This window comes from Pecten maximus, chromosome 1, assembly GCF_902652985.1.
Source record: "Pecten maximus chromosome 1, xPecMax1.1, whole genome shotgun sequence".
Classification (NCBI taxonomy): Eukaryota; Metazoa; Mollusca; class Bivalvia; order Pectinida; family Pectinidae; genus Pecten; species Pecten maximus.
In genome coordinates, this window is record NC_047015.1 from 46,366,679 (window position 1) to 46,382,180 (window position 15,502).

General features: G+C 36.5%; 1 protein-coding gene across 1 annotated transcript in view; it reads right to left on the bottom strand.

The window, feature by feature from the left end:
* The window catches only part of LOC117335502 (neprilysin-like), a 35,284-nt gene extending 20,133 nt beyond the window's left edge, over positions 1-15,151 (bottom strand). The window contains 3 exon segments of the mRNA XM_033895543.1: positions 265-382; positions 1,310-1,387; positions 13,717-15,151. Coding sequence (XP_033751434.1) covers positions 265-382; positions 1,310-1,387; positions 13,717-14,097 — 577 coding nt within the window. The 5' untranslated portion in view covers positions 14,098-15,151.
* Between the last annotated feature and the right edge of the window lie 351 nt (positions 15,152-15,502).

The following is a 15,502-nucleotide window of genomic DNA, read 5'->3' on the forward strand; positions in this document are numbered from 1 at the left end:
CTTGATATGTATACATAATTAAAGGAGCGAGCTGATGGAAACATTTCGACACCCAGTCCAATTTTATTTGCCCTTAATCCCAATTACTGTCGGTCTGGAGTGCGTTTTTTGGTTCCAAGGAACACACAACAGTTGTTTATATTAATAATACAATTAAAGGTCTTTTTATGAAAGTCTATTTTTTTTATCAAACTTTAAAACAAAGCAAATAAATGACGAAATTTCTATCGATTTATTTAAGTCCTTATCATTGTGTGTACTTACCTTTTAAAAAATCTTCGTACTTTGTTAAAAGTATATCGGGGTTCTCCCGAACCCGTGGTGTTTCCCAAGTAAGGTACGCCATTTTCTGAAATCCTCCGCATGAATACTCATAAAAATCCTAAAAGAAATAGCATGAAGAACATGTCAATATTTTTCTATGGTGAAAAGTATCGTAAGCAAGTATAAGTCTTTCTTTCATTTTTTCATATAAAATTAAGATGCAAACAAGTATATAAAAGTTGATTATATTCAAAGAAGTATTTGGATGACCTTCACGATAAAAATGTCTGTGAAACTTACAAAGGTTACATTACTATATTTCAGATACGGGGTAGGTTTTACAGGTAAGCCTCTTGTTGAGGAGTGGATAACCAAATAAGTATTGTTATCTCAAACCTGCAGACTGCACAGGGGGCGGAAATAATGCCTTTTAAATTATATCTTTTCCGCCTTTTGCACTTCACTGATTAATGTAAAAGAGAATAAAAATACATCTTGGCACGAAATGATGCGATATATTCGGCTTTAAGCACATTATTGTTCGGTATTAATATCGATTGGGTCAGAGAAAGATGTGGACAGTCTTTTCATGATTTAGGATTTCTTTTATGTTTCTATTCAACACTGTCACACCAATATTAGGTTAAGAAGGAATGGATGATGACCCTTTACCGGCAATCTTTGTGTTAGTGCTGAGGGGATGAAAAGGAATTGTAGATAGTCAAACATAGCCACTACCGCGGTTCAACCTAACATACGATAACATATATAAGGGGCTACGCCTATACTATTATTTGTTAATTGAAATGTCAAGATCTTTTGTATTTAATCAATAATAAATACATGTATAAATAAATTAGAAGATTCCCTTTGTATGCACGTGTGCATTTGCTTTGAAGTACCGACACGTCTTGTGAGAAAACCAATTTATTTGGAAGTCCCGCAATGACCAAAGTGCTGCATTGTTGAGACCTTGGCGTTAGGTCGACCGGTCATATCATTTACTTTAGGGGTTCTGACCGGGTGAAGGGGATAAAACTGTTACCTCGCACGGGTCTACGTCGGTATCCATGTGTGAGAGGATGGAGCCCGCCAGTCGTACACAGTCGTGACTGCTACAGATCTGTAATGATATAATCAGACAGAGATCACAGACTATTAACCTCACTCTTAACCCGATCTAACCCTATCACGACTCTCGGACGTTATCGGGTCTAACCCTGACAAGACGGATCTCACCTTGTCAGTGACAACTTCATCGGTCAGGAATCACTCGTAATATCGAATACGTTAAAGCTTACAAACAGAACCTCTATACAACGGGAGAAATACATCGAGTTGTTTGAACCAAGAATTGGACACCAGCAGCTTACAAACGGCTCTTCTAAGTAACGCGAGAAATACATTCAGATGTTTCTACCAAGAACTGGACACCAGCAGCTTCCGAACAGCTCATGTCAGTAACGAATTGAACATGAATAAGAGAGAGATGAGGTCTTGCAATAACTTGTAATACTCGGTCAAATCTTAGCTGGATCAAAAAAAAAAAAGATAATAAATAAAAGAGGGTTATTATTTTGAGTATTGAATCAAATCATTGAAAGCCGTGATGTAACTTCATACAAACATACGTTTGATCTTGCTTAAAATGTCTGAAACACAAGCAATCGTATCAAGTTTATGTATGATATTGTTCATACTTCTTCCTCGGATAATACTGCTTCTAATACTGACAAACCGCCTGTCACATTGACGATGACAATTTCCACCGTCGGGAAGCATGCAACTTAATAAATTTTATCTCGGTTTCCAATGTTCCAATCACCATTATAACACACAAAAATGAAAGTCAACTTGATCATCTATATCGACCGTGACTTACAGCTCAAAACCTAAAACATTATTATGATGAAAACATGGTAACCAGATGGCCTTGCAAAATGAACACACGGTTTTGTATTATATAAATAAATAACACTTGGCCTGTGGCACAGCTTATACTACATAAATATTTGTGTGTAAAGATAATAAATTATTTAGAAGACAACCCTCATTTGATGAAACCGAGATCGTGGTATTCCCAGCGCGTGTTCGTGTTAACCGTAAACTGTATGTTGGCTATCGATCACAACTGATATGTGCCTCTTACCTCTTCCGTATGTCAAAGGTCGTGTGTACCTTTGAGATGGCGACACTCGCGAGGCAGTCTAAGATTAAGTCGTGATGCTATTTATGTGTTTGAATATTATAAATTGGTTGCCTGTTTAAATTAACAGACTGTGAATCAGATCGATACAAGCTTTGTGTTACACATGTTTCTTTTTAAGATACTGGGGAGTTATAAAACTGACCGGCGTTGGCACATCGGGCCGTTCACTGCCGATCACGTACCAATTAACTCGGGTCTTTATCTTACGACGAAACCTCTAAGTTCTCTTCATAAAACATGGATGCTTCCTTATCCCCTCGCGACCCGACTTCAATAACCATAGCTGTACTTCGTATCTCCCGGCGATTTCCCCCTATTGATTGCCGAGAACATAAATAATGGTATCGGCACCTGCAGGTTCCATACAAATCGTCAATAGATTCCTTTCGACGCGGGTTTGATACTGATAGACAGGGGACCTAAATGTCAAACCTACTGTATTCCAATGCGATGTGGCCACACTTTCGCAATTTATCTTCAGATTGAACCTTGGGTTAAGTTTTGTTGGGACGAATACTTTCATATTATGCAATTTAATGTTTTATGGGGTTCTGATTTTAGCTCATATAAAACTAGGAAGAAATTAATCTAACGTCAATATAACAGAATATCATTGTGAAACGTCAAGACGCAATCGAGATATTAACAAACTTTTATTTGCAAATCTGATTCTTTATTTTAACAGGGGTTTTTCTCATGTCAAATGTAGTGCCAAAAGACAAGTGCAACAAAAAGGAGGTCTTAGGGCTAATGCGATTGAAATAAAAAAGGTAGACAAAATGTGTTTAAATGAATGTTAAAATATAGAGCAAAGGCTACTATGGTGCATTATGATTCAGTCAATTTCATATAGTTTGCATACTGGAAATCTTATATTTTTCATATGCTGGCCGATGCCACTATTCTTAAGAATAAGCAGGTTAGGTAACTGTAGACATGGAGACTTAAGATTCACAAGCAGAGTAACTGCAGACCTCGGGGACTTGAGACCCACCAACAGGGTAACTGCAGACCTCGGGGACTTAAGATCCACCAACAGGGTAACTGCAGACCTCGGCGACTTAAGATTCACCAGCAGGGTAACTGTAGACCTCGGGGACTTAAGATTCACCAGCAGGGTAACTGCAGACCTCGGGGACTTAAGATCCATCAGCAAAGCTTACCATACAGGAACCTCAAAATCCTTTTTTTGTTTTTGTTTTCAAATATTACACAGGAGTACTCAAAACCTGTGATGGCATTAAAAGAAATATAGACAGTTTAACAAATTATATCATCATGCGACCTTCGTCACAGATTTGAATTTACTCTTCACACAAGGTTAATCAAACACCTACATGCCCTGCAGTGGCTTGAGTTTTGATATATCATCAAACATTTTGTATATCCAACCGAAAATTATTTTTGCTATAAGCGGACAAGAGGCAAGGGCTGCTCTTATTATTTCAAATGGTTGATACCATTTTACTTATATGCAAGGATCGTTCATGTTTTCTGGTTGGGGCCACATATCTGAGATGATAAAAACTGTTATGGATTAACAGGCAGTATGACGCCGTCTTGTAACACAGACAATGGTATAAGGAGGCGGAAAACGCATGTATAAGATATGACATGGAACATCTATACTTAAGCCATCATCCATATTTAATTCCGGAAAATGCGACAAAATGTTTTCTGATACACTGACACAACAGAAGTAAATATTAGGCCTGTCTCGTTACGTTTGATTTGCACACATGATGACATAATGCTCGACAATAAATGTGCCACTCCGTGACACCTATTGATAAAAGAAGGGATATCTACCGATTCTAACGGGAGTTAAAACATCCCAGACCGGTGAATCAATCGTTTGACGCCGTGAATAATCAGACCTTGTACCGACTTATGATTCGGAACATTTCGAACCATTATGCATTTTCATGGTCGGCTGTCAGTCATTTCCCCCCTGAACATATACAAGCCGAAGTTTACGCGTATATACACGGCTCTTGTAGAAAACGTTAAGGGTCCCTGGCGTGTTTCGGGATTTTAAAGTAACACATACCCTTTTATACCGAAATGGGAATGTCACGTTTGACCTTAATCTGAGTAATTTTTTTTCACAGAAAGGTCAATAAAGAATACTTTTATACTTTTGTATTTTAGCGTTTTCCAGAAAATCGGTGTATAACATTCAATACTCAGAACTGTGGTCGGACAGACTTATTCTTTGCCTCCCCCCCCCCCCCCCCTCCTTAGCGCTCAGCATATTTGGAGTGGGACGACTGGTTGGCCCGTTGTCAGTATAATGTGACCGGGTGGGGTTGTGCTGCTGGGTGTCTTCGGCAGTATGCTTCAGTGAGGTAGCACTATAAATCGGCAAAAGTTCCGGCCTATCACAAGGAGACTTAACACGAACATACTGCAGCCTCCCAAAACACACATACGCACTCACCACACGCATGCATGTCGCATGCACGGGAGGCCGTCCTTAAATGACCTTAGCTGTTAAAGGACGTACTAAAGAAACGAACCCTCCCCCCCCCCCCCCCCCCCCCCCCCCCCACTGAACTATTTTATCAATCTCGTAAAAACAAAGACCAATACAAGAAACTGTAGTATAAACAGTATACATAGATTTACAGAACACTATACAGAGCTTAGTGAGTATAACCGTAACATTTATTTAACATTCGTCTGACCCCGGCCCTCCTCAATTACATGTCCGCCCGTTATGTGCGTGTCTGTCTGTCCGAGCACGAACCGTCCGTCCCAAGGGGCCAAAATTTCGTATATCCTCCACTCATGGTCATAATATCGGCCCGACAGGCAACGCTATACCAGATAAACAAAGATATACATAGCTTTCCATGCTCAACCATAATATCCACTAACTTTACGTATGAAGGTACATAATGTAAATGAAAAGCAATTCACGAATAGTTAATTGTTGTCTAGAGCAAAGCACGAATACAATATACGTAAATTTCCTATGGCTAACTTCTAATGACTTTATAGTCTACAATACATATATAGCTTCACAGACTGAAGTCCACGATTTGCTTAATTGCCTAGGCATGTTAATCTACATGTACGCAGGATCGGTCCGTTGCTATCTATTTCTTCAGGGAATCGCTGTTGAGCGGGCGTCATCAGGTACTTGGCCATACATCGTGGCCAGCAGTTCATAAAGTCGCGCGAGTGCGAATGTGTTTATCTTGTGACAACAATTGCAAAACATTCGGGAAAATGTCTTCATTAATTGGTAGTTACTCCGGCTGATTCAAGGACGATGTCCCTCGTATACAAGTTAAACGATCAAATCACGTGCATACATGTGCTCCTCGAAAATGTATTGATAATAAAAGGCGAGAATAATTCCTGATGAACTTACTTTTTGTGTTTATCAAGTTAGAATAGTATGAGAGTACCATACCTGAGATCAGAATTTGAAGTTTAACATTTCATTAGCTATCTGTCTACATACAGCTGTAGAAGAAGAAGGTGGGCTTTGCATACCATTCACAGCAATTGGGGTAAAGTGTCCTGCCTAGGACATTACCAAGACAGCAAAGACGGGCTTCTTTCTCATCTTCCCGATAATTACAATCCGACACAGGTATAGAGAAGGTCGAACCACGAACCTCGGATCTTCACTTAACGTGGAGCTCTAAGAGACAGAGCCATTGCGACCAGCATGCTTTTTACAAATCTGATTATATAGAAGAGCTTATCAAAACAGGTAGCATAGACAAGTCCTTCAATTTCATCGATAGGAATATTGTGTTATCTTTAAATAACAGATATTGTATTGATTATGTCGATCATCGGACGTATGCTGTAGTACTTGAAAACAGAAACAGCACAGGCACTTCAACACCAGCCGCTTACCTCAGTGTTTATTTACAACCTAACAAGCAGAGACAGCTTCCAATAAAGCTCTGTGTTATCCATGATGATTTACATTTCCAAATTGTTAATTTTCCATTTCTTGATGGCAGTATTCATGCATCCCCTACCTGTTGTATTTACATGTTTCAACTGATCCAATGGATTTAAATACTAGTTGAAGTCATGTATTGTAGTTTTGACATGTAACTATGTGTTCAATTGTAGATATGAGTCAGTTAGCTGATGTATTATATATGGCTTTGTGTCAGTTGGCTTCATGTTATGTCCGTAATTGTATCCGTATTTATATGTACAGTGGTAGAGATATGACAATTAACCTCCGGTGATATGCTGTAATATGTTTGTCTCTATTGATACTGTAAAATATGTTTGTTCTTTATCATAGTTTTCCCTGGGAAAGTTTTGTGTCTTCACACAAACTAGCATAGTATTGTGGTCTACATATCCTAGGGCAACTTAATATCTTAAGCTAACATTATACAAAACACACGAAGGAACACGAGTACATCGAAACGCATGGCAAATTAAATACTAAAAACATATTGTTAAAATTGTTATTGTCCTTGGTTTTGTTCTAGTGTATATCTTCCAAACAGACGAAGAAAGGTTTAAGGAATTTGCATGATATATAATGTAGTTTGACTTTTCGGTTACATGACGAGAACAATACGAAAATGGTAAAGTAAAACAAATCAATATATTCAAAAAGGTATCAATTGATTTTGTTAAACATTTAAATTCGTAGACATTTCGTGCCTGATATCAGAACCTTCGAAGACATATGAGTGGTAAATAATGTTAAGATTATACGTTCACATTTAACTCTACGACAGGAAATAAAATCCCAGACTGAGCGATGTGTATTTTATGGAATTGTTCCCAGAATAATGATATGAAACCAGTGTAGCATGTAGATCAAAAATGATGTACGTGCGGTGGTCGTAAGAATGGGATTTAATTAATATGTAAATTCTTTCCTTATTTAATTGCGTAGGCCGCGTGGTATGCTACATGGCATCTTGTCGGGTGCAGACCATGTCCTGAAATGCTATAAGGAAGTAGAGGCGGCGTTGTCATTCAAATAATTGTATACAATGTGGCTTACTTTCGTTTATGGCTTTGAATGACTTCTTCAGGGAAAATTATTTGTACTGAAGACTAGAAAATATTTAATGCAGTTATGTTCTATGATCAAGAGAATATCTTATTCAAGTCAGAATATTAATTTACCGGTCTGTTTTATCTTAAGAATCGCCTTGTTTGTTACGTGGTACGTTTCACACTCGTAGCCACAATGTACTTAGTTGATAGATAAGATTTTTCTTAATGGAATGGAAAAATAAATTTTCGTATATTTTCTGAAGAAAACCTTCGTTAAGCTTTAACTAAATAATGCCTCTTTCAAAACATCATTTGTGTAGCCATTATACCTAAGACAAAGATAACGGTTGTCCCTCCGATTATACAGGGATTTCCTTTGTTGAGTATTCTACAAGTTTAATTAAGAAAAGTTGTATAATTTACATGATATATGACAACAACAGATTATTATATTCTTAAACTACTGGTTACACCTTCCAATACAAGTTTCCGACCAGGTGAACACACAACCTTATTTCGATAAGATATGATATAAGCTTGATATGCAGTTTTGTTTTGTCTGTTTTGTTTTGTTTTATTTTTTTGTTATATAAGTGTTAAAATCCGTCAGTAAGCCTCCAATATCTGTCCAATCCCTTTGACTGCATTTCAATAACACATCCGTGAAGAATACACAGCGAGCGAAAATATCATATTGATCTACTGGATCGTAGATGAGAGGAGCTTCATTGTTGTAAAAAGTCTTTAAACCAATTTAGAATGTTTCATCATCGTATCAGAAATAATTAAACTGTTAAAAGTTAATGAGAACAAGTATCGGGTTGCTGAAGCATTGATAGACATAGTCATTAGCACATAATCATATATTTGAAATACATATGTAGTTGTGTGTCATTTTAAGTTATAAAACCGAATTATTTGATGAAATTCCTACTTTGAAAATCACATATCTAGCAATCCTTTCTAACTTGATATGTACATGTTTCCCAATGTTGGCAAAGATAATTAAATATCTATGTGTAGCAGATAGCAGCTACCGAGTGTTACACGACAATAAAAGTATATATAAATTTTAATGAGGAATATTGATATCTACATATTGTACATTGTAACTGTAGCTAAATATAGAGCAGAAACACTTTTCAAAGTAAAAGATACTCTGTAATAATAGCATACAGCTAAGCTCGAACTCGACAAATTCACAAAGAAAAAACGAGGCGAATAACCGCAGATAGCCTGTGTGCTGTCCCAAATGTGTCCAAAACTTACTCTAGAACCTGCCAGTGCCATTACGTCAGCAGTTTGGTGATTTCACAGGCTGTAACTGGAAAAGGTGTTATTTGTGCAATACTGAGACGCTGTTGTTGACCAAATTCGATTTCATGACATTGTGTAATGCAATTATATCATTCTTCTTCCTACGGAATGGTTAACACGTCGTCGGACAGCAATTGGTGCGGTACGTTAATTTCGTTTTAATTATCCATACATCTTTCCGCTATGCCACCATAGCAATACAGTTGTATAAAACTGAGTTTTTCTGCGGTAATGTGTGACAAGTAATAGTTTCATTCTCAAATTCTGACGTGTGTCTAGTTATTTAAACACAAATATATTTAAATATAACGTAAAAATGAGTATGTTTTGAATTTCCCTTTTTTCCAAAGCCTTTTTTAATTTTGAAAATAAGCAGTTACATTGATTATAAGAAAATTAATTCTACCTTTACTCCCATTTTGAGAACGTGCCATTACATAAGTCAATGAATCAGAAAACTATTTTCCCATGGACCATTTGGCATGTACGTTGTCGAGGATATACATGTATATCTATACTGTTCATAATTTGCATTGTACATCGATTTTCAGTTTAATTAAGGCCGTGTTTGAATACTACATGGCGTAATTGCCTTAACGTTTTACATACAGAATTCAGATGGGGAATGGGATAAGCTAGGCGTATAAAAAATGTCAAGTAAATTAGTCTGTTAGAAGCTAGTTAAGAATTTAAATGATTGGAACAAAAAAAAAAAGGTATTCTGAGACTGTAAGATCCTAATGAATACCATCAGCAGTATTGTGTTTACACCACACACTTTTGATTGTAAAATAGATAATGTGTTGTGTTATTTGTAACAGAATCAAGTGACACACAGACCCAAACCGCGATTATCTAACCGTATTATTCAAATAGACTGCGCTTACACACGCAATTGGCATGCAAAGTAGTTGTATATTGTACTGATCTACATGAGTAACATCCAAGGACGAAGTCAGATCTACCATGTAAAGATGTATTCAAATAACACAGCCAAGAGGACCCGGAATTTACATAAATGATCCATAATGACTATACACTGACAGCCATCTCGTTGAAGTACATTAGTAGAACGATTACGGTGTACGCACCCTTACCTTATGTCAGGTCTACTGTATAACGTACATAGTGTAGTATCCACTGTTCAGCAGAGTATGGTGTATGTATGTATTATATACAGTAACTGTATTGGGATCTTTCGCCATGCATGAACATTAGTGTGCGGATAACAAATGTTTGTATTTTTTGTGTTACTTATAAACTATTTGATAAAGGTATGTATACTAGTATTAAACATTGACAAATTGTTGCGTGTGTGCTACCAGTCTCGGGTATTTAAACTTTTATCTGCAGTTTGCCATTCAACCATTTGCAAACGCCACAGCACAGACAATAGCATATTTGAGCATTAATTAAGTGACGTTTAGTGAATATGCAGCATCAGGAATATACACTACACCACGCCGCTGTTTTTTCCTACAATAACTTATTTGTCGCGAATAAAAACTATTAAAAATAGACGTTTTCAAGATATTCTATAACTTTTATTTGAATGAAAATGTAGCTTAAATATTCGTCTGAGGAGCCACACAACCGAGTACTGTGACAGTTATGTTACCAAATTCGTACCTTCATATTTATGAATCTACTAGTGGAACTTTATAACAATTGATTATGTTACATTCATTATCAGAACACCAAAGCAATATATATAGTACACGTGTAATTTTGACGAGTATCCGATTATTCGCAGTAAATGAGAACCAGGATGCCAGTACATATTCATAATTGTAGTAATGATGATTATAGAGTTTTTACTTAAATCAAATGGACACTTTTGATAAAATCAAAGGAGAAATAAAAGAATCTGAATTAATTAAATTGTTAAAACCAAATTTGAATAGCACTCAATACATTATACTTTTGTATGCATCCATTTTGTGTAGTTGTAAGTTGTCGGTCTTTGTTTTATGACGTCATTGTTGTTATGACGTCATACTTATGATATCAATTTTTTTTATCTAAAACAGTCTGAAGAGCTCCCATGATGTAGCGAATGTGTTAATTTGTATCTGTGTCGGTGTTTACCATTTTCAAATATATTTTCTTCCATGAGGACACTATTATTTGTTTTGTTATATACATTGTATATCTATACACATATTTATAAATCTTGATTTTTCTACTGCAAAGCAGGGACACGAACTAAAATCATACCAAAACAATAGGAAATGCAAGAGGCTTTTATCCCTATGACACATAAAAGAACAGCATTGCAAAACCAACCAAATTACAGAATATTTCGTATAGATATATATATAGCAGTCTATAGCTCGTTCATTATAGAGTTTGTTTTTTGGGTTTTTTTTTTCACTCAACGTACGCTTGATTTTGAAATATAGTAAATAGTTTAATATTCAAAATTGCTAAATAAGAATGATATTTCAATTTTTCAAAAAATAAATGCACAATCGTTAAAAGCAATATATATATAAACCTTTTCTCAGTTTTGGAGGAGAGGATGAACTCAACTCAGCTAGCATAATTTAAGTCAACTATCTTTAATACAATTATTCTGTCAATGTCTTCGATGGCATTCAAAGTACGTTGATATTAGGTCACTGATCGATCTAACTACTCACCCAAACTTCAGGGAGGCTCGGCAACGCGAGAAAGGAATATTCCGTCGGAAACGCTCGATTTTTATAAAAAAAAAAATGATTACCTCACCTTAATTCTACCTCTACCTCCGCGAATGCTCATTCAATATACAAAAAGTTGATTCATTCCACCCAATACATTACAAGTCACCAAGATTTTTAAAATCAAGCAAAATGCTAAGAGTCTAGTGTAATCTGAAAGGCAACAACACTTGTGTTCTCACTAGAACCAACATCGCACATTGTTTTCAGGCAACTATCAACATGATAAATGATTTCAAACAATGTACAAATACACGAGCTAGTAATTACAACATTTCCGCTTGGTGTTTAGAGGAATTATCAGCTTGCCCGTACCTTTAATGGTGAATTGGACCATCCATCAAGCTGGATATTGTGTGGTGGCAGTAATGGTGTTGGAAAGCTGATGGTCTTCGCGACAATTGTTTAGGGATCTTGATGCCGTGTACGACAGCAATGCGTCGAGTAGGAAACCTGCCTTTCAAATGTATTATGGTCTGAAGGTCAGAGTTAGAACGTACATTTGGCGAAGTCTCATTATAGCAAATGATGTATAACGATTGTTTAGAAATGGCGTTAACGAAACGTGCACATTTAATTTCTTAAAAGATTTGACATTTAATTTTAATGGAAATGCGTTGTTATAATTGGTGTCCTATTTGAGCGTGATCTTGGCCATTAAAACGGTTCACACTTTTAATCCATAACCCTACAAACTTCGATTAGTTTACTAGCTTTAATTCTGGTTCCAATAGTAATGCCATTATCCTTTAGGAGATGCCAGGAAGTATTTGGCTGTTGGTGTGCGTCATGTTGCTTTCTAAACTCACTCAGCAGAATCGTTATGCAAATCTGTATAATCAACTACTGAAGTGAGTTTAGATTAAACTATTAAGTGAATTATACATACAAATTTCTGATTTATTTAGAATTGATGACACAATCTGTTATTAATCTACTTTCAATTTCTGAAATAAAGCACCGTTCGCTTTTGACAAAGAATCGCTTAAGAGAACGATTCAAACACATGTACGTTTATTTTCATTATATTATACATTAAATTACTTAAGTAAATTGTTATATTGTGATATTACTTTGTGTCTCTTTAAAAATAACCATGTATACATTGATGTTTCCAATTTCTATATCTCCCGACCTTTAAAAATCCGTCATCTCCTATAAATTGGTAGAATATCTCGTTCGCCAGTATATCAGATTTATCAGATTTAGACAGGTCATACTGAACTTATAAATAATTAAAACCTGGACACAGTATGAAAAGCTTTGTTTAAAGTCATAGGGTCTGAGATATTCATACGAACAAAATATATATATGTCCAGTTTTCATGGAAACGACTTCCAAGCTAAATAAATGAACTAAAAATACACATTTTTATTCAATCTCATAATCATGTTTAAAGAGATATTGGCGATTTGTTTCGACACATCATTATCATCGTACCGATAATAATTACTAACAGATTTTCAATATAAAATCGCATTTCTCACGTAATATTCAAGGTAAAAAATAATTCATACGTCTTTTCCTCACACAATTTATTGTTATATCAATTAAAACAGGCGATGTTTTTGAGGATACACCATAAATCATGTGCCTTTAAAACATTAGCCAATACAGCATATATCCTTATAATGAAATAAGCATTCTTACTTGTCATAGTGAAACTTGGAATGTATGCAAAATATGTTTATTTCATTTCTAGACAAGCTGTAGCACTACGCATATATAAAATTTAATTTTTTCTTACTTTTATTTATTTAAATGGATGTAACATGGAAGGTTTTTTTAACATTACGAAACAGTAAGAGAAACAGTACCAAACAGGAAATTGGCAATATCTGATAGGCAACTGACAAGCTAGTATCGTGTTCCTCGACAGTTTAACATATATAAGTGTATAATCAAAAGTTTGTAATTTCAAAGATCGATATATGGTACACCACTGCGACGTTTAACGTCTAAAACTGAGTTCCTCTCGGGCTTACCTCGGACAGATATATGGTGCAGTAGAACGCTAGTGTGTAGAACATAACAGCAGAATGAGGAGAAGCAGTATTTAAATTGGATAGTCTTCTTTCAGTTTTGCCGTAAAAGCCAGCTCATCTACATATGTTTTGGCAGCTTTCGTACACTGTACTTTAAATTGGCATTGTTATCAAATTAAATGATTCATTCTATATCTGATTTAATTCAATTGCCTACAAATGAGGTTAGCGGTAACTTACCGTCTCCCTGGGAGCGAGAGGTGCCGGGGTGACGTGTCTGTCTGTTACGTCCGGTTGCCCGGAGGCTGTCTGTAGGATACTGGAGTTGTCCGGTTCCGGTTGCTGATCTGTCAGTGTCTTATGCATTACAATAAAGACGACAGCTAAAGTGATGACAATGAGAATGAGAAAAACGTTCCACAGACAGCAACATTTCTCCCTTCTGGACCAGTATGTCCCCCAGGAGTCGGACGAAAGGGAGCGGAGTGGCATCCTTTTAAGCCCATTGATACCGTCCGGGTCGCGGAACACAATTTGTCCGTCCTCCAGTCCGGAACTACTATCCTCCGTATCCACGGTGTAAACCACGTATTTATCGGACGTCGGACTGCCTGCGGGCATACTTGTCAATTGTCAACTCCGAGGTAACATATTCCCGGACTTTTCTTACGAAGTTATTCTTGACACACAACGGAGATTACACCATCCGCTCACCGGTCTGATGGTGGTGTAACAACCATATACTGACCACGATATCTAATTAACTACACTGACAAGCAGGATATAGTCCTGAATGTTCCCCATATCAAGATTTCAAATTGCTGTTTTCTTCGACATTGGTTAAACAGCCAAGGAGTGAAATCGAATAAGATAAAATTGAATTTATAGCAAGTCTGATAAAATTCATATCTATTGAAACCTCGCCTTAGAATCTGAGATAAAGCCACAACCTGAATAGGAAACTAAGCCATGCACATTTTAACCCCAAGACGATACCTTGTTATGTGCATTTAAATCATTATATATAGAGAAAGACATCAACATCGTCCAAAATGATGAATAACGACTAGCGATTTTTAAAGTTGTAAAACCTACACCAACATGAACAAGTGATTATGCTCCTGCATATCCCTGCGCTGCCTGTCGCTCTCCATGCGTAAAGGGCGCAGAATTTGACTGGCTTCGTTAGCAACCTCGTATGTATAGTAAGTTGTGCGCGAGGCCCATTACTCGGCGTGAATACCAATGAGACCAACGTCTTACTGTAGGAAATCGATGCTATAATTGTAAGGGAAGTTCAGTTCTAGGCGATAATTTTTCAGGTAAATCATCCATTCCGGGGAACGATCGGGTGTGCCCGCTTTACAATTACTGAAGACCGAGAAGTCCATCACGGGTCAGTACTTGACATGATATACTTAGGCCATTTGCTGGACGGTCCGACCAGGCTGTAAGAGCTAATAAAACACCAAATAAAATAAGTTCTCTCACACATCCTTACTGATGCTATTGTCCTTAGTGGTTCGCTCTCGGTATCCAATTAACAAGGTTTGGTCCCTCAATGAGATAAAAAGAATTGTCTTTTGCTCAACACAGCCTGCCCACGATCTGCCCACCTGGTACCCACGTTAAGTGGAGATATAGCGGTGACGTTAGTTCTGTAACATAAAATATTTATAAGTCGTGGTTTCATGTCCTGTTCGGAGTACTTTCACAGAATATTATCTATTAGTATTACATCTCGATGCTAGTACAATAAGAAATAAAAAGAACATTAAAATAGTAAAACGGAATTTAATTACATTTACTTTCATGTGTTTTCAAGTTTCCGCTTGCACTCAATTTAGACACAATTTTCAAAACGATAAAGGACAGTTTTCTTTAGAACCAATCAACGTTTTGGAACCATATATAGACTTTTATAGTAGGTCTGTCGATGACATTCTCTAACAGTGCCATGGTATACCAATTAAGTTATATAAAAAATCTATTGAATTCCTCGTACATTTTGCACGCACTAAGGCAC